This window comes from Gekko japonicus, unplaced genomic scaffold (assembly GCF_001447785.1).
Source record: "Gekko japonicus isolate JY-2015 unplaced genomic scaffold, Gekko_japonicus_V1.1 scaffold141, whole genome shotgun sequence".
Taxonomy (NCBI): Eukaryota; Metazoa; Chordata; class Lepidosauria; order Squamata; family Gekkonidae; genus Gekko; species Gekko japonicus.
In genome coordinates this window covers 1,533,237-1,553,572 of record NW_015176455.1, presented here as the reverse complement: position 1 = coordinate 1,553,572, position 20,336 = coordinate 1,533,237, and the positions used below count along the sequence as shown (strand labels likewise).

The 20,336-nt window shown below is 42.0% G+C and overlaps 1 protein-coding gene across 1 annotated transcript in view; it reads right to left on the bottom strand.

Moving 5' to 3' along the window:
• HEATR1 (HEAT repeat containing 1) overlaps nucleotides 1–20,336 on the bottom strand; it is a 67,992-nt gene that overhangs the window by 34,959 nt on the left and 12,697 nt on the right. The window contains exons 12-24 of the mRNA XM_015426914.1: nucleotides 20,101–20,208; nucleotides 19,268–19,363; nucleotides 18,552–18,625; nucleotides 17,267–17,478; nucleotides 15,180–15,301; nucleotides 14,445–14,645; nucleotides 13,504–13,687; nucleotides 13,143–13,291; nucleotides 12,698–12,890; nucleotides 9,159–9,331; nucleotides 8,199–8,366; nucleotides 6,326–6,568; nucleotides 3,465–3,596 (exon numbers count right to left, since the gene is read on the bottom strand). Coding sequence (XP_015282400.1) covers nucleotides 3,465–3,596; nucleotides 6,326–6,568; nucleotides 8,199–8,366; nucleotides 9,159–9,331; nucleotides 12,698–12,890; nucleotides 13,143–13,291; nucleotides 13,504–13,687; nucleotides 14,445–14,645; nucleotides 15,180–15,301; nucleotides 17,267–17,478; nucleotides 18,552–18,625; nucleotides 19,268–19,363; nucleotides 20,101–20,208 — 2,055 coding nt within the window. The remainder of the gene's footprint in view (nucleotides 1–3,464; nucleotides 3,597–6,325; nucleotides 6,569–8,198; nucleotides 8,367–9,158; nucleotides 9,332–12,697; nucleotides 12,891–13,142; nucleotides 13,292–13,503; nucleotides 13,688–14,444; nucleotides 14,646–15,179; nucleotides 15,302–17,266; nucleotides 17,479–18,551; nucleotides 18,626–19,267; nucleotides 19,364–20,100; nucleotides 20,209–20,336) is intronic.

Here is a 20,336-nt window from a genome sequence, read left to right as displayed (position 1 = left end):
AAGGATATTATAGCTTTGGAAAAAGTGCAGAAAAGGGCAACTCGAATGATAAAAGGGTTGGAACACTTTCCCTATGAGGAAAGGTTAAAGCGCTTAGGGCTCTTTAGCTTGGAGAAAAGACGACTGAGGGGTGACATGATCGAGGTTTATAAGATTATGCATGGGAAAGAGCAGGTAAAGAAAGAGGTACTTTTCTCCCTTTCTCACAATACAAGAACCCGTGGGCACTCCATGAAATTGCTGAGCGGTCGGGTTAGAACGGATAAAAGGAAGTACTTCTTGGGGGGGGTCAACAGTGGGAAGGCTTCTAATGTCCTGGCCCCACTGATTGACCTCCTGATGGCACTGGTATTTCTGGCCACTGTGTGACACAGAGTTTTGGACTGGATGGGCCTTTGGCCTGATCCAACATTGGTGTCTGTTCTTATGTTCTTAAAACACAATAGCTTTTTACTTGTTTTGTATGTGGAGCAGTTCTTTGCTTAAAAAAACTAAACTCATTGAGCAACCAGCGATATGAAGGCCTGGAGAAAAATGAAAAAAAAAATCCATTCCCCACCCCCCAAGGCCTTTCCCCCCAATTTTTCCAATTGAAAAACTGGACATTTTGGGGAATATTGAAAAAAGCTCCAATGAAATATTTTTTTATTTTAGTGAACTGCTGGAAAAGACAAAATGGGCATGCTGTAGACATATACAGCTTTTAATTCCAAGATACACTTTTGGATCTAAGAGAGACCTAAGCTTTATGAGGTGAGCATGCAGGGCTTTCATTGTTTCTCAGCTACTGCATGCTTTCTGTTGTCCTTTTGATCTGCTCTTCCCTTGAAGTTGACCTAGAGTCATAGAGTTGGAAGGAGCCATACAGGCCATAGAGTTCAACCTCCTGTTGAATGCAGGATCTGCATTCTTGAAACTACTGTTTGAAGACTGCCACTGAGGGGGAGCTCACCACCTCCCATGGCAGTTGATTACACTGCTGAACTATTCTTACTATAAACAATGCTTTCTAATATCCAGCCAGTATGTTTCCACCTGTAATTTAAACCTATTATTGCAAATCCTATCCTCTGCTGCCAAAAGAACAGTTGTCTGCCCTCCTCTAAGTGACAGCCTTCCAAATATTTAAAGAGAGTGATCATGTTCCCTCTCAACCCCCTTTTCATCTTTTCATCTCTCCCTTAAACTACTGTGATGCACATACCCACAGACTGAGTAACAAGTAGCTTATTGCCCTACCTTTCTGGAGGGAAATAATCCGAAGGAGAAAGGGGCAGAAACTATACCAAAGCCTCAGAGGAAATCACTGAAAGTTTCACTGAGAGCTGAGCTGTCTCTAATCAGTAGCCACAGGAAGAAGACAGTATCTAGCTTGAATACAAGTATGTACGTGTGCTAAGATAGCATAGGGTGCATCAGCTGTCAGTTTTCTCTCAAGTATTGAGTATATTTGCAATTTTGCGTGTAGAAAACTAAGGCATTTGTAACAAATTCAAAAATATGTCAAATATTGCAATTTGATATGCTAAGTTATAAATGATGCATTATAACTTGTCAAAATAGTAAAATTAGGTTATTTTATTTATTTATTATATTTTTATCCCGCCCTCCCCACGAACCATGTGCCAAGTTAAAACACATAAAACAGCCATTTTATCAAAATTAAAGTGCTCAGTGATGTTAATATTAATCATTTAGTCAAATCAGTCAAGTCACGATGGTGATCAGTAGATGTTACTCAAGCCCGAATCGGCAGTACTGCTCCATCAGAATACTGTAACTCGATTTTATAGTGGGCCATCCCAATGCCCCATGTTCCCATGAGGTAATTGGTGGTGGTGGTGGCTCCTAATTAAAAGCCTGGCAGAAGAGCTCCGTCTTACAGGCCCTGTGGAACTGTGAAAGGTTCCGCAGGGCCCTGATCTCCTCTGGGAGCTTGTTCCATCAGGTAGGAGCTGCCACTGAAAAGGCCCTGGCCCTGGTTGCCACAAGCCTGGCTTCCCTGGGGCCTGGAATCACCAGTTGATGTTGAGCCCCCAACCGCAGTACTCTCTGGGGTATCAATGGGGAAAGGCGGTCCCTCAGGTATGTCGGACCCTGGCCATATAGGGCTTTAAAGGTAAGTACCAGCACTTTGAAGCGAACTCGGAAAGCTATAGGCAGGCAGTGCAGCACTTTCAGCACAGGTCGGATGTACTCCCATCTAGGGAGAACCATCAGACGCCTGGCCGCAGCATTCTGCACTAACTGCAGCTTCTGAATTTGCAACAAAGGCAGCCCCATGTAGAGAGTGTTACAGTAGTCTAATCTTGAGGTGACCGTCGCATGGATCACTGTAGCCAAGTCATCACGGTCGAGGTAGGGGACCAACTGCCGAAACAGCCAAAGATGATAAAAGGCTGACCTGGCAGTGGCTGCCACCTGGGCCTCCATAGTTAAGGAGGGATCCAGGAGCACACCCAAACTCCTAACCTCTGACGCAGGCACCAAAGGTACCCCATCGAAGGTCAGGAGAGGGAGCCCCGTCTCCCGACCGCTCCAACTCAGGCACAGGACCTACATCTTCGCTGGGTTTAGCTTCAGCTGGCTCATTCTAAGCCAACCAGGCACGGCTTGCAAAGCCTGGTTCAGATCTTCTGGGCTGGAGTCCGACCGGCTGCCCAACATCAGATAGAGCTGGGTGTCATCTGCATATTGATGACACCCTAGCCCATGCCTCCGGGCAATCTGTGCAAGGGGGCGAATGTAGATGTTAAACAACATCGGGAAAAACACCGCCCCCAGAGGCACACCATATTCAAGCGGGTGTCTCCGGGACTGCTGTTCCCCTAGCGCCACCCTTTGTCCCCAACCCTGGAGGAAAGAGGCGAGCCATTGAAGAGCAAGCCCCTGTATCCCCACGTCGACGAGGCGGCAGGTCAGCAGCTGATGGTCGACCGTGTCAAACGCGGCCAACAGTTCTAACAACAGCAATACTGCCACACTGCCTCAATCCAGATGCCTCCAGAGGTCGTCAGTAAGGGCAACCAGCACCGTCTCCGTCCCATGACCCGGGCGGAAGCCAGACTGGAAGGGATCTAGGGTTAGGTTTGATAGGGCAGAAAGTATTGCATATATTTCACCACCACCCCCCAATTCCATTTTTTTCTGGAAAAAAACGCAGAGGAAAAAAACCGCCCACCCACCCCGTTTCAAAATTTCTGGAAATTTTACATCTCTATGAAAAATGCTTAAAGTTGTCCTTCTCAGTGCAACTTAATATATACTGAATAACACAGACATAAGTGTGCAAACACATGATCTGTTTTCTCAAATACTGCTGTAATGCATGTGTCTTCCTATCTTAGCATACTCTTATCATGATGCTCAACAGAAACTATCTGTAAAAACTGGCATCCTATAACAATGGCAGATCAAGAGGGAACATATATTCTCATTATCCTAAAAGATTAAGACATTCTTACCGCTTTAAAAACACTGCTAATGGTCTGAGCACAGAGTGGATTTTTGCAGTTGAGGAGTAAATCAAACAAGACTCCTAGTATCTTTTGCTGAACCTTCCCATCCGACAGAGCAGCAAAGAATGGTTTAGTGATCTAGAAACAACATTGCATTACTGGTTATTTTACGGTTCATTGGAAATATTTAGTGCGCATTAGCTGTACAGTCTGAAAGGAAAAAACATTACTATTCCAATTCAAGCTAAGAAATATTTGCCAATACTACCTTGTGAGGCCACAGTGAACTGAACCTGGATTTCCCCAGAAAACTATAAAGAATGGCCATGATAATGAAAATTGCAAGCGTGCACACTCAAAGTGAACTATTGTATTTATTTATTCATTTACGTTATTTATAGCCCACCTTCCTCACAGAGACTCAAGGCGGATTGTGCATAGTGAGTCAATGCAATCGACAAAATGCGACATTCAATAACCAGTGCAGTAGGATTTTAGAAGTCTGGAACTGAAGCATAGCATAAGTATTCACGTGACACATTATGCAGTACAGAAATTACATAAATAGGATTCTATTTACAATAAGCTATACACAGCAGTATAGGCCACAGCCTCTAATCAATTATTCAAGCAAGTTTGTAAAAGAATTTTGTACCGTGCGAACTTATTACCCTCCCGAATAGTTCAGTTTTGCATAGTTTGTGGAAGGCCAGGAGAGTGGGGGCTTTCCCGACCTCCTCAGGCAAACCATTCCACAAGGCGGGAGCCACAATGGAGAAACCACTTGTGCGGGCAGTTGTTGATTTTGCCTATTTGCATGTTGGCACCTGCAAAAGCCCCTGCTGACGTGAGTGAAGCTGTTGTGGCAGAACAGAGGGAAAGAGCCAGTACCACAAATAAGAGGGGCCAAGGTCAGGAAAGGCTTTGCATGGGATAACCTGGTAACAGACGGGCAGCCAATGGAGCATCTGCAGAATGGGAGTAATATACATACTCCGTCTAGCTCCCGTTAATAGCCGTGCCGTGGCATTTTGGATTACCTGGCATTTCAGAGTTCATTTTGAGGGGAGACCAAAGTATAATGCATTATAGTAGTCTAGTCTCGATGGTATTGTAGCATGGATCCAGTGGCCACTCAGCCGCATCAAAGTAAGGGGCCATATTACAAGCTAGGCTGAGTTTATCGAAATACTAAGAAATACTAAGAATACTATGACTAACTATGCTTGCGCTTGTTTGAACTAATAATATTAGTAGCTAATCTTAATTTTTCTTTTAAAAACTAAACAATAGGGAAACACCAAGAAATTCATGTATAACCGCTATATGATCCTTGCTAACTCTGTATTTTAGGTAGAAGATCCCTTACCCTTATTTCCTGTAGTGTGTAGAGATTAAAAGCAATAAAAGGGTATTAAAAAAAAGATAAGTGGTTTCTGAAACAGCTACAAAGATTTATGCCACCACAGAATGGAGTTGCAAGCTAGTTTAGACCACCATGCCCCGTGCATAACAAATATATACTTGGTGAAATAAGCACAAGCGGCTACTTTGGAACATTAAAAGAACATTACCCAAATGGATAATTCTATCAATTGCCATTAGTCATGGTAGATAAATGGACCACCTTGTTCATAGATAGTATACCTCTGAATGCCAATTGCCCCAATGTTCCTGTGGATCTTCCAAGAAACCTGGTTGGACATTGTTGGAAGCTGGATATGAAGGACCATTAATTTGATCCAACAAGGCTCTTGTGTTCTAAACATGATCGTGTAACTTTTGTTAATATGTGAACTGGTCCTCACAGATCACATCTAATACAGAGAGCATAAGCTCACTTTAAGGTGGAGCAGGATACATCTGTGAACTGAGATCTCCACCAGCTTCCTAAAGGGTAACCAATGAAGCTGCTCTTGACCTATAAAATCATAATCATGCCTAACATGATAACACTCAAGCCTTTGGTAGCCTGGAGATAGGCTTGTAGGGAGCAATTATGTTCTCTCTCTTTTTACAGACGCGTTATATTGTCTGACCTTCAGGAACAAGCACAATAGAAATGCTTAAGAAAATCTAATGCTGAACTTTGGATTCAGAATCTTCACATGCATTTAGACTTGGCAGTGGAATGCTACACAACCTCTCTTTTAATAACGCACAAACAAAGGTATCCTACCCTTTAATTCAGCAGTACTGAAAAGCATGGGCAATTCCAGTTACTGAAAAGCTTCTGCACCAAATGGGCTGTTCAAGGCAGAAGGGAAGAATCGGCTTCATTAAAAATGAATGGACAATGGACTGAGCACTTCTCAAGACATAGGGAGTTCTTTCTATAAATTAATGTGCCAGGTATAGTTAGATAGAGCATACAGGACCCTGATCTCTCATCTGCCTGCCACTCCATAAGAAGCCCTGCTGGATCCCAAAAGCGCATTGAGTTCAGCATCCTTTTGCCAACAATGATCAGAAAGATACTTTTGGGCAAGCCAGGCATGCAGGCAACAGTCGTCCTCTGTTGTGTACCTTCCTTGGGGTTGCAGCATATATACACTGGGGAGTGTCAGACTGTTCAGTTTTAAGACAATAACATGCCTCTTCCATTGGAGCAAGGCCTCTTGCACCACTAGAAGTCTCCATCATTAGTGCAATTGAACCCTTGCCTCCAACCTTGAGTTTTGTATGTAGCTACTGTAAGAGAACGATGGGAAATTGAAGGCAGAGAAAATGGGGATAGAAAACCACTACCAGTGATATTGTGATCTGAGAGAAACCTTTTGTGCATAAAGAGAAGACGGGCCTTCTCATTTTTTAAAGACTCATATGGTAATTTCCACTGTCAAGTACTATAGTTAAAAGTTTCTTACCTGCCCAAGTGCTGTAATCTGGAAAGCAGGAAGTCCTTTGTAAATTTCCTGGGAGATGTGCAGACATTTGATGAACAAATCTAGACACTGTTGGTTTGTGCATAAGAGCACCGCTGAGTGCTGATTATACTTCCCAAGAATGAGATGCAAAAGAAGAGCCTCGTCTTTTAGCAACCCATCTGGTCTGCTAAAAGCTCTTTCCAGGAGTTGATCCAGAACAGGAAACAGGCGAGAAAGCACCACCTGAAGGTAGATGACAGAAGCGAGCAGTTTTCAAAACCAAGAAGTATTTTAACAGAAAGCAAGAAAATGTCTTAAAACAGTAAGGTTGCAGCATGCATCCCTTCCTCCCCCAGCCCATACGTTTTTCAGTCAATGACCAAAAATCTCAGTTATTCAGAGTATTTATTACTATAATAACCATTGTGATTGACATACATATATTGTATTGATTGTTTTATGTGATTTTAATCTGTTTTTATGTATTGGCTTACGCCCCATTTGTGAACCGCCCTGAGCCCGCTTGCGGGGAGGGCGGGCTATAAATTTAAAAAAGAAATGGGAACCCAAGCCTCATCCCTTGAGGATTACAATAATGTAAACTATGACGGTGTTGCAAATTATGCTATATTCATGAGGCAAGTTTCACAAAGTTCTATATAGTCAATCCACTAGTAGAAAATATGTACTTGCAACTTTCCGCTGATCCCTTGTCATTGCCCACTGGTTCCTACTTCCTCACAACTCACCTTCCCCAGACCTTGTCAGAAATTCCAAATTCTGCAAGAAATATAGGCATGGGAAACCTATAGATGGTGTCATGGGACCCCCCTCTTAGAAAACCTTTTCAGGGCCAAATGCAATGGAGATAACTGAAGATAGTTACAGGAGGGTGAGAACTACTGGTCTGCAGTAGAAGAGCTAGATTTGAGTCCAGTAGCCCCTTAGGGGGCATAAGCTACAGACAGTCAAAGCTCTCGTTGTCACCGCTTTGACTCCTGAAAGCTTATACCCTAAAGATATCTAACATTTTGTCATTCATAATGCTAAAACAGACTGGTATAAAAAAGAACAGAAGAAAGCTATGGAACTCCACTGTGTTCTTAAGTGAGTAATTGTAGGGATTAGGGAAACTGAAAAAACAACATTAATGTGTGCTCAATAAGTACTTCAGCTGACAGATTCTGGCAGATCTCTGGGGGGGTTTCGGGCGGGGGGGATAGGCTGGCTGACCCAGTAAGACACAAAAGAACCAGAGAGTCTTTAAGTGTTGATGTAATTGTTAAGAGTGTCAAGATTAGGCTCTGGGAGACGCAGACATGCATCCCCACTCTGCCACAGAAGCCTGCTGGGTGACTTTGGGCTGACCATACACTCTCAGCCTAACTTACCTGGTTGTGAGGATAAAACAGAGGAGCAAGCAATGATGCAAGCTGCTTTGTGTCCCCACTGGGGAAAAGGTGGAGTATAATGAAATACGTAAATATATCTAAGGGAGGCCCGTCTCAGATTTGACAAACCATAACAAAAAATTAAGCAGCACACAATCCAAATGTATAATTTAGAATTTGTTTTGCATATACATACACATACAGAACCCCGTCACTACCTATAATTTTCCATACAACATTTTGAACTAGTACATAGCGGCTGTACAGGACAGACCTCATCTTAATTTTTCCTCTGCATTTTTATGTTAGAATCCAGACTATGAAGCACGTTAATCTGAAAACTGCAAATCCTAATAGATTATTTCATTCCGCAGAACCAAAAGCGTCACAAAGTTTTAGAACAGCAAAAAAAAAAAAAAAAAAAAAAAGCCAGAGGACCCAGCATAGTTTTCATACACTTTGACTTAATGTGCATCACTTACCGTGCCATTGACTTCCTGAAGAATTCTCATCACGTTTCTTGCAACGTATGATGGACATCTGATGCCTTGTACACATTCCAGTAATGCTTCCAGTGCTTCTGACAGCTTCTGCTGCTGAGTCTTGTTTTTAAGTTGGGCATGCAGTTCCCCAAACAAACTACCTAGACCCTGGCATCGAGAAAAAGGAAACGCCACTGAGGAGTTATTCATCATATTGTCTTTTGTTTAATACACTTTTGTTTTCGACTGAACTTAAAACCTCTGAATACCTGAACTTGTGCGCACTATACAATGTACACACTATACTCTCCAAGTAACAAGTGGCCTCCTGCTCTTACCAGCATGTTTACATCTGGCACTATATCAATAATACCTTTTTCTGTTGTCATCATACACTCCCCACCTCTAAAACTACCAGCCTCGTTGCCAGGCCTTCCTCAGACACACTGAGCCACAAAGGAGCTGTTTCCCCCATGGTGCTCTGATATGCACCACTGCATATACACAAGGACAGAGCAACTCATATTCACCTGGCCCTCCATCAGAAGGGAGGGGATCCTTTGGGTGGCGGGGGGAAAAAATCCGTGCAACTGGCCCCTACTCAAGAAGCTACAATATCAACATGCATACCACAGCCACACTGGAAAGTGCTGCAGGGAAACAACTTAAGAGGTTGGCACCAGCAATCAAATACTGGAATATTCTTCAGACTGGCTTGTAAAGGAAGGCCTATGCCAAGCGGCAGACCCAAGTACATGACCCTACAACCTGCTCCAACAAAGACAGGAGAAAGACTGGCTCTATAAAAGAAATGGGAGGAGCAGTGTCCTGGCCAAGCCATTCTTCAGAACACCCTGCCTCCTAGTGGATGGAGGACAGCAGCCCAGTGTCTGATTCACCCGGAAGCAAAAGGTATCGAGATTCAACGCAGGCAGGACAAAACTGTTTCTCAAGTAGTACCTGGCTCACATAAGTTCGGTCAGATATTATCTCTTCTGCCTTCTGCACTAAATAATGCAGAATGGGATGAAATGCAGATTCCTTTATTCCACTAAGGGAATGAAGGCAGTTCAGTGCAGCTCTTCGGACTTCGCTCACAGGACTTGCCAAATTAATCAACAACGATATAGTCACTGCAAGATAACAAAAAGGGAGAAACAACTTTTGTGGGTTTTTTTAAGCACATTTGTTATCACTGTTACACAGTACAGCCTATAAGGAAGCCTTTAAAAGTAAAACATTTGCTCTTGCAATTTGAACCACAGTGATTACTGTTGAACTTTAGAAACTGCAAGTCCTTTCTTTCTGGGAAGACAAGGCTGCTGGGGGTGCTGCCTTTGTTCAGGATTTGTCAGGCAGTGTGTTTCTTGAAGCACCATCGCAGGACCCAGGCACTTCTGATTAGCACAACAGTTTTCATGGGAGAGCTCCTCCTGCTTCCAAATCAAACCCACAGCTACAAGGAACAGAAGGTGGATCCAGTCACTTGGTTCAGCAAAGACGGAAGCCTTCCTACAGCCTAAGGAGCCACTTAAGTTAAAAGAAAGCGTCAAACTCTGCTGAACACGGTGGATGGAGCCTCTCCAGAGGCTTTGCAGTGGTTGCACCTGCCTGAGAGGACCAATTCCCCATAGCTCTTAGGCAGGCAACTTCACTGTTCAGTTGTTGCAAAAGCCATGAAGACATTTCTTTTCAAGTGGGTTTAAACCTGTGAAGGAAGTGCTGTGCTGCTTTTAAAAAATATTGATGCTTAGTTGCTGCTTGATTCTGTATTGCTGAATTTTCAATAGAAGAGCTTCTTTGATTGCCTTGCAAGCCACTTGAAGTTCAAGGAAAGGCAAGAAACAGATCTTTAAATAAAATACATACAGTAAGAGATATATTATCTGGCATTCATTTAAAGCCCTACATGGCCTGGGACAAGGGGTATCTGAGGGACCATCTTTTTCCATATGTACCTGTCCAGAAATTAAGATCAAAGGGAGATGCCCTCCTGACTGTCCCACCACCCAGTAACTTGCTCCGTGGCAACCCCACAATTTTATTACTGACAGTCCTAATTGGAGTCTTTAAACTGTGACTTTTATGGGTTTTATAATAGAAGAAGAAGAGATTGGATTTATACCCCGCCCTTCACTTGGAGTCTCAGAGCGGCTTACAAACTCCTTTCCCTTCCCCTCCCCACAACAGACACCCTGTGAGGTGGGTGGGGCTGAGAGAACTCTGACACAAACTGCTCTTTTTCAAGGACAGCTGTGCCAGAGCTTGTGACTGACCCAAGTTCACATCAGCAGGTGCAAGTGGAGGAGTGGGGAATCAAACTCGGTTCTCCCAGATTAGAGTTCGCACACTTAACCACTACACCAAACTGGCTCTCTACACCAATAGTGTTTTTATTGTGCTTTTTGTTATGTTTCATTTATATTGTAAGCCTCCTTAAGTTCCGCAAGAGAGAAAGACAGCTAATAGATGTTTAAAACAAATTAAACTGCGAAAGGGAGTGGCTGTTAATCAGATGAACCAGATAATCAAGTTTATTGCTCTGCCTCGCCACTCTACCCAAATGAATCTGCAGTGACCCGCCATCAACCCACTGGGAACACCAAGTGACAGCCCCCACATCTGGCGCTATCCTTCCCCACCCCCCTCCAAATCACAAAGCCACCCTATGCAGCAGGCAGACAAGCCCTGGAGCCTTCCTGCAGAGCTGGCTCCCGAGAGCCTGAGGCAGGCTGAGGGGGAAGGAAGTACCTCCGTCAGCATCCTTGCCCTTTCCCAAATGAAAGACCAGTCATGGGAGGAGGTGTGGTTCAGTGGCAGAGCACCTGTTTGGCATGTAGAAGGCCCCAGGTTCAATCCCTGGCACCTCCAGTTAAAAGGATCAGACAGTAGGTTATGGGAAAGACTTCTGCCTGAGACCCTGGAGAGTGCTGCTGCCAGCCTGAGTAGACAGTACTGACTTTGATGGACCATGCGTTTGATTTAGTATAAGGCACCTTCATGCGTTCATGCAAGTTTCAGGAGACCCTCGGGGATGGTGTGAGATGCAGTGTAGCAAGAAGGGGGAAACTACAGAAATCTTACAGCCATCCCCTGTAGTTCCATTTGTGAATGAGTGGGAGAGGGGCAATTTCTGCAACAGGCCCCTACATCACATACACAAAGCTGCCTTGCACAGAATCAGACCATCAGTCCGTCAAGGTCAGATCTGTCTACCCAGACTGGCAGCAACTCTTCGGGCTCTCCGGTAGAGGGTCTTTCACATCACCTCCTGCCTGGTCCTTTCTAACTGGAAGTGCCAGGCATAGAACCTGGGACCTTCTGCATGCAAAACAGAGGCTCTGTCACTGAGCCACAGCCCTGCCCCATGCTAATCTCAAAATGTCTTATTCCATGCTAATCCTGAGAGTCCCCCAAACCTCAGAAAGCAGCTTGGGGGCCACAGGGGGCTGCAGTAGGAAGAAGAAGAAGAGATTGGATTTATACCCAGCCCTTCACTACCCCGAAGGAATCTCAGAGCGGCTTACAAACTCCTTTCCCTTCCCCTCCCCACAAAGGACACCCTGTGAGGTAGGTGGGGCTGAGAGAGCTCTTTCGAGAACTGTCCTCGAGAGAACAGCTCCGAAATAACTTGTAACTGACCCAAGGTCACACCAGCAGCTGCATGTGGAGGAGTGGGGAATCAAACCCGGTTCTCCCAGATTAGAGTCTGTGTTCCTAATCACTACATCAAACTGGTGTAGGAGGCAGCAAAGATTCCTTCTGCAAACTTGCTTAGTTTGTGGTATATAGAATCCAAGCTACTTAAGTTCTGTAATTGGGTGCTAGTTGACTGAATTTACTGACTGGTAAAAAAAACCAATGAGATTTCATGAAATCCTTAGAGCATACTAGCCCAAATGCCAGAATATAGAGATACTGTTACCTCTGTCACTCACAGGCTCTATGATCTCCACATAGGTGCATAGCATATTTCATAACTATCATGAAATGGCATAATAATTCATTCTGGTCACAGTAGTTGGGGTTTCAGCTTGCAAGACCTTTTTTTCCTTTTCTGAAAACGTATTTTTGATGCGGAATCCACAAGACTGTTTTCTGGCATTAAAATTACGACCTCTCTTGTATGCAGAGCACAAGTACCCTTGCCCGTCCTTCTCTTAAAGGCATAATGGCCTGCCTGAGGAGGTCAGGAAAGCTCCCACACTTTGGCCTTTCCACACACTATATAAAAAAGAACTGTACAAGAGGGCATTTTCTATAAAGGAACGGGGCAGCATTATAACAAAAATGATTCTGGAAAACATTTCAATGGAGGGAACGGGACCTTGAGTCTCAGTGAGAAAGGCAGATGATAGGTAATATAACATGAGGACATAAAAATGACAGAAATAGGATCGCTTTCCCATAAAGGCAGTCAAAAGCCTACAATCCTTCCACTGATTCCACACAGGTCAGAACTGTTCTCGCAAAATATGACAAAGAAGAATGGACAGTACCTGGAGAAGTTGCCGACGCCAGCTGCCTTTTCTTTTGTGTCGTTTGCGATGTAAGCACCACACACCCTATATACAAAGCCCGAGTCTGTAGCACAGCATCCACCCCAAAATTGAGTTGGTTGGACAGATTGTAATTGTAAGTCCATAAGACCGAAAGAAATCTGAATTGATTCTCTGGCTCTTTCAGGTGTACCTTTAAATGGAAAAAAAAAAAGACAGAAATGCTTAATGCATACATCACCATTGGTTTCACCTTGGCTTTGAATGCACATTCACACCTAAACCCACATGGGGTTTCACTGAAGCCCAGGAACACTAATGCACAGTAAAACGGCTATAAATGAACATTTTTAAACTGCTTTAAAGCAAAAATATTCTCAGTCCTCTTGGGATCACGTGCAGAGTTAAATATGTTTAACCTTCCCTTTAGAAAAGAAAAGAATACCTCAAAAAGAAGTCTTATCATTGCGCGAAACTGTTCAGCATAGATTCCTTCACTGGCTCTGAGGATTAGAACATCAAAGAGCCCCAGCAGCACATGTAAGAAGTCTTTGCTCTTGTCACTTAGAGTTTCAGGATTCCACCATACCTCATCTGTAAGGATGCAAAGAAATGCAAGGAACAGCCATCAGGGGGCTGCACCAAACCAACAAACAAGTCTTTTTGCACACTGCAAATCTATGAATGCTGCCTTCTTCAAAGATGAATATTACAACATTCAGAAAAGAACATACTACTACCAAAAGACTGCAAGATGAATTTTTAAAGGTAGTTTCTCCGTTGCAATTAAAGCTTTGAAAACTTGCCTTTCACAAAGGAATCAGGAGGTTGCAGGCCTTCAATAAAGATTCTCAGCAAAATCATAAGCAGGACAGTATGCTCTATATCTACGTCTTTCCCAGAGTTCAGCTTTTCTATGTATGCAGTTAAGGTCTCCAAAAGCATTTCACTCCCAGAGGTCGTTTCAATAGAGAATGTACTGAGAAATGCCTGAGAATGAAAACACAGGAATCCACACATAACAAGTCTCCCTCTGTCTCTATTTGATCATTAAAAAGCAATGCAGGACGATGTTCAAGAACATCTGTATTTAATGTCCCTGTTCCCCCCCCTTTTAATTCTCCTCAGGCTATAACTCTGTAGAATTGTGGAATAAGATAAGCTGGAGTTCTGTGGAAAACCAGAGGCCTCCTAGGGTTCAAACAGCTTTAATGGCTCTTTGCCTTGCCCATTTAGCCCTACTGTAATTGGTCACAGACATTCTTAACCCTGTACAAAGCATCATGGGTGTGCTTCTCAAAGGCTCTGCTCTTGGTCTTACCCTAACATCATTCTACTTTGCTTCCTGGCTCCTTGGGCCTTCCAGATCCACTGCATGAGTCTCTCCTTGCACTTGTATCACCAGCATGTGCTGCCCTTTCGCAAATGACCTTACCCTTACCCCTCGCCTACAATTTCACCCTCTGGTCAGGACCTGTGAAGATTTAGGTCCTCTCCACCCAAGTGGCCCCTAGTCTCAGAGTCCCTCCCATTAACTGGTTGGTTCACTGCAGCCTCAAGAAACAACACTGCTGCCAGTAAGGCTGCATGAAAGCTTAATGATGCTGCACTGGAAACGTTCAAAATGGCCCCTGGAACTTAATCAGCAACTGTACGGTCAAATCCGATCCAAAAACATTGCCACACACTAACCTGCTGGTAACTGTCTGTCCCTTCTCTTCCCATGTTACAAAACCAGAGCTCTCACCTCTACATTATATTGTCCTTCAAGTTTCCTCAGTTTTCCGTTCAAAAGATAGAAGACTTTCAATGCCAGTGGCAAGTGGCACTCCTCCACTTGGGAGCTGCTGCAGCAGGACCGGACAAGGACAGAGCTAATGATGTGAGCAGTTATCTTCTGCTTTGGTGTGGGAGAATCCTGTTCAGCAATACTGATGAGACCTTCCACCTTCAATGAGTATCAACAAAAATACAGCATTCCAGTGTTAGATCTGCAAGGACCACCGACTCTTGTAAGAACCTGCTACTTCAGAAGCCCTTCTCTGTGGTGCTTCTGCTTTCAGAGATCAGGTGGACAGGTAGGAATATTGTTCCCCCGGATAGTTGGTTGATACCTACTTTGATTAGACACCAAGTAAACTCAATTTTATTCTCCCAAGCTTGTAAAGAACAAGACACTTCCCCAGTTTCCCCAGTATTAGTGGTGGTTTTGTTGATTTACTGTTCTTTATGTTTAAATTTATGGATTTCTATTATTAGCTGCCTTGGGAATGGAGGCCGAAAGAGAGACTAGAATTTAAATAAATATTAGATATATTACAACAACTAAAATATATGTCAGTCTAGTGCACTTATATATTTTATGCCATAAGCAGAACTTTTATATTTTATGCTATTATAAGATCTGTATCTAAAGTCTCCTAATTAAGCAATTTAAAGCACAATCTTCCATAAAAACGAGTATTATAAACTGAACATGTACCATCTGTAACATTGAGGAAGGATCTTCTGAAGTTAAGTTATCCGACAATAGCTGAATCAGTTTTTCATTGGATGCAGGTACCAAGCATTCTGATTTAGTTGCCTTGATCACTTTTTTGAAAACTATGCAGCAAAACAAAGAACAAAAATCAGACAAATCATAAAAACAATTAACAGCCTCAGGTGAGAAAAACAGGATACTGTGTCTGCAGTCTTCAATCCCTTGTTTTCAAAGCAGTCCTATTCATTTCACTGACACCTCCCCCACCACTTAATCAGGCTTTGTCAATCCTTGGGACTAGAGTAGCTGAAGGACTGTCTTGTCCCAACAAAACTAATTAAGACCTTAGCAAAAATCTTCCAATGACATCCTTCTCCATGGTCCACCCCCCTGCCCTAGTTGGTCATGACGTATCTTGTGGTCACGTTCTGTGAAATGTTCTCCCCAAAGACACTTGTCTGGCACCAACTCTGCTGATAACTTAGGAACTGGCTTGAGGTGGTTTTTAGTTTCTGGAGTTTTAATTATTAATTTGTTGTATGCCTTTCTCCCCCCCCCTCCTCTCATGTTTCATTCTCCTGCTGCCCCATTTTTACTGTATATTGAATTGATTTTTAATGTTATCTTGATTGTACAACTGATTTTGTCAGCTGCTTTACAAAGTCCTTCAAGTGAAAGACAGGATGAAAATGTTTTACGTAAATAAGGTAAACTGTTGCTTTATTTTTTCCTCTGAAAGCAAGCTGTTTCCAAAGTCGTATTACATTTTTGTTTGTTTGCACTTCATATACAGTTTTCTGTGTGTTCAAAGAGAACTCTGCATGGCTTTCCTGCATGCCTTCAAGGACCGCTGTTGGCAGAATTTGACTGCTGGCCTCCTGCAGTGCAGGCTTGCTGCTACAAGACACACAACTGAAGAGAAACCTGGAAAATTCATCTACTGTATACAACAGCTTTAAAAATTTTCTTAACAATGTGTGCAGCCTTAGTCTCAACAGCGAACTATACTCTAGTTGTCAGTGGACAAAACTCAGTTTGTATTACTGAGTGAATTAACAGTCCCAGCTTTTATTTCCATTGCGCAATTTTGGAAAGCAAAAGAAGCTCCATCTTTATATTGCTGGCAAAATAAACTTTGGGAATACTTTGTACTCAGTCAAATTTCTAAGAACACCTTTGAGGAAAACACAGCAAAAAACCAAAAATTATTTCAAGTTACTTGGTATCCTATATTAGAATGTCTGGCAAACAGTGGGATAGTACCAAAAAATTCTTATTATGAAAAACTGTTACATTTTAAAGATATTATATGATGTATTTCTGTAAGTTATTGTAGTTCCAACCTTTAATTACTCAATAGAAATGGTTTTCTTTTTGTTGTTTCAATATGCTCTCCTATAGTTATGCTATGTTCTACTTATTGATATATGGTTAATAATTGTAGTGCTGTTTGCTTGTTTGTATATGAAAATAAAAATAATAAATTTTGGGGGAAAAACAACAGTCCCAGCTTTTTCCCTTCAGGTAGCTCTCTAGCCAGGTAACACAAGATACTTACAACAGTCCCAGCTTTTTCCCTTCAGGTAAAAAGCCAGGTAACACAAGATACTGCTGTAGCATTGCTAACCTAGGAAAAGCAACAGATTCATAGATTCCTGGCTTGGAAAGCAAATCCTTTTAAATAAAGTGTTTGTTATTTCTGATCAGAATGCATGTCTTCAGTGCTGGATTCCTGGATGCAACTGTCTTATGGCAACAGGGTGACACAGATTTTACTTCAGGATTCTGAACAGCCATCACTGAAGCACACTGTATGAACACTGACATACTCAGAATCATGCCCCTGCAGATTTTTTTTGATAGCTGCTTAAGTAATTTCCATTTTCTAATAACTTCAGTTACCTGAAAATGCTTTGGAACAAACCTAAAAAACTCAAATCCACTTCCTTTGTGTACTGCATTCTTGACACTGCATCTTTTAAAACTATTTATAGGCATATTATTTAACACTAAAAACTATTACAACAAGTACTGTAACTTTGCTGCTGCTTCTTCATTTTAGAACACTGCGATTTCTTAAGACTCACCTTCAGGCCACCCTTTCAACAAAGGATGTAGGGAGCAAAGACCAGACTCTGCTACACAGAGTGCTACTTTCCATTCGGCAGATTTTGAATTATTGGTGGTGAGGATGACAAATGGTAACAACTGCAGGACTAACTGATTTAAGAGACCTTCATTCTCTTTAAGAATATTTTCTTCGGTTAACAGACGTATTGCAGCTACCAGGATCTTGTGCCTAAAACACAGAAAGAAACCGGAACAATGAGTACTTCTAGATCACCTGCCCCAAACCTTTCAGGGGCTGGAACCACAGTTTCCATTCCATTAACAATGCAGTCTTTCTCCAACACAAGGAACCCTCCTCTGGTGAAAAGAGGCTTGTTCTACCAGCAGAAGGCCTTTTGCTCTGGCAGAAAGATCTGCAGTTAACAGAACAGAATCTCTGTACTTAAACCACGGTTATTCTCCTCTTTATTTCTCTAGTTTCTCATGCAATTAGATTATACTTGTTAGCACCAGTAATGTTTGACTGTGTTGCTGTAAGGCAACAAAGGAAGAATAAATGAATGCTGGTTTTACATTTTACTGGGCAACATTAGGGTCTGAAACACACAACCTGAGCCCACATTTTATAGGTATGTATAATCTAGATGTATAATCTAGATGTGGAAAAGACTATATTTTTAACGGTGATGCAGTTCACTCCTTTTTGTGCTCCAAAAACCCTTTTTGCACATTTTTGAACTACTGAACTCACTGGATCTATCAGGAAGGCCTCATAAACCTATTCAAACACAGTGCACTAAAGTTTCATAACAAGGAATCAGAGTGAGCTGCTAGAGAGGAAAAAAACAAAAATGCTGTGAAATGCTTAGAGGAAATGTATAAACTAAATACTTACCATTGTTCATCCTTGGAGAGGTCAGCTCTCTCAAAGACACTTAACAAACTGCAACAAAGGAAGAATAAATGAATGCTGGTTTTACATTTTACTGGGCAACATTAGGGTCTGAAACACACAACCTGAGCCCACATTTTATAGGTATGTATAATCTAGATGTATAATCTAGATGTGGAAAAGACTATATTTTTAACGGTGATGCAGTTCACTCCTTTTTGTGCTCCAAAAACCCTTTTTGCACATTTTTGAACTACTGAACTCACTGGATCTATCAGGAAGGCCTCATAAACCTATTCAAACACAGTGCACTAAAGTTTCATAACAAGGAATCAGAGTGAGCTGCTAGAGAGGAAAAAAACAAAAATGCTGTGAAATGCTTAGAGGAAATGTATAAACTAAATACTTACCATTGTTCATCCTTGGAGAGGTCAGCTCTCTCAAAGACACTTAACAAACTGAAACCAATGTGTTCATCCATTTTCTTAAGAGTAGCCAACAGAGTCTAGAATAAAGCAACCAGAACAAACATACATGACACTATAGGGGCAAAAAAAAAAATGTAAACCATCATTAGACCTATATTAGTGCAGGTCCAATGTAGTCATATAGAAATTTTGTTATCCTCAGGTAGTACTACTTATACTGAAATAAAAACTGTGTTGTTTATAATAAAATGACACAAAAAGCTTTTGGATTATTCTCTGAATATTGTTATTATTAAATTGACTTTTAAATGTTTTTGTTTTATATTTATTCAATAACAGGGTAGCTTCATTGGAGATTAATGCTCAAAGTCAATGATGCAAAAGCCACACTCACAAATTGTAATAATTAACTTAAGAAGTTTAAGATTTATTAGTAATTATCCCCAGGTATTTCCAAAAATCATCAAAAGGTCAAGTTCCCCATTGTCAATATTAAGTTTGTTAGCAAGTCACCCCGAAGTTTACAGCCTCTTTCATACACGTTGAGATATATGAATATTCTGACTCACACAACACTCCTAACTTCCAAAGAACCACACACAACACCCTGAATGAAACACAGGAGTCTCCTTACTCAGAGACATATTCCAACATAAACCACACATTTCAAATTAGCTGATCACGAGTGGAAGACCTACCTCTAACGTACTGAGAGTAGACATAACCACCTCTAGATTATCATCCTTCAGGCGCATCAAAATTGCTTCTTCTATGAAGGTGTCATCAAAGCCCTCCTTAAGAGAAAGAAAGGGAAAAATTGGCTTCCTAAAATTACTGAGAGCAAACCTAAGCAGGACTACTCCGAATCCTACTCAGGTCTATTCAATGGGGCTTACGTCCAGGAAACTTGTTCTTAGCACTGCACTTTAAGTGTCAAATTTTCAGTGAAACAACAGACATAATATAGTATAGATAATTATGAAATAGTTGTGTTTCAGCTATGGGTCAAGACATCCACAGCACCACAGGTGTACCCTCAAATGGCAACAAGCACTGTGGTTGTTTCACAAGACCATCACAAACTATAGTTAGTCATTTGTTTTCTGCATTCCCATCCACAGCTGTGCACCAGAGATATGACACCATGAGAACAATACCCTTCGTGACAATAACCTTAGAGAGGTGGAGGTCCATCCCCACCCACAGTGCCAGTATAGAGGCTGACAACATACCAGTGTATCATACAAATTAACTTACAGTGGCTCTCCCCGATAGTGAGTTTAATATTGCCTACCTAAGTTCTAATTCACATGTAGAGGTCAACTTACTATGTTATTAGCAAGAAGAAAGTGGAAATTTTGTCCTACAAATAACTGTGGGCTGCAATGGAGAGTCAATGATAACAACACTAAACACCGAGAATTTACTTTTGGCTACTATAAAGATGCATATTCCTGTTAAAAGTGCTTGCTAGATTATTAAGACCTTATTAACCAAAGAGTACCCAAACAAAAGATGCAGCAGAACCAACCTTTGACGTTTCAATGATTTCTTTCAAATGCTGAACAGCAAGAGCTCTGACTGCTGACTGGGGATGATTGAGACTAAGTAACAGAGATGTATCAGAATCCTCCAGGAACTAGAAAAAACAGATTACAAGTACTCAGAAGTTTATTTAGGTACATATATTCACCACAGAACAATTTCTAAGGATACACCATTGAATCGATGACCTTTATTATGCAGTCATGGATCCAAATTTCCCCT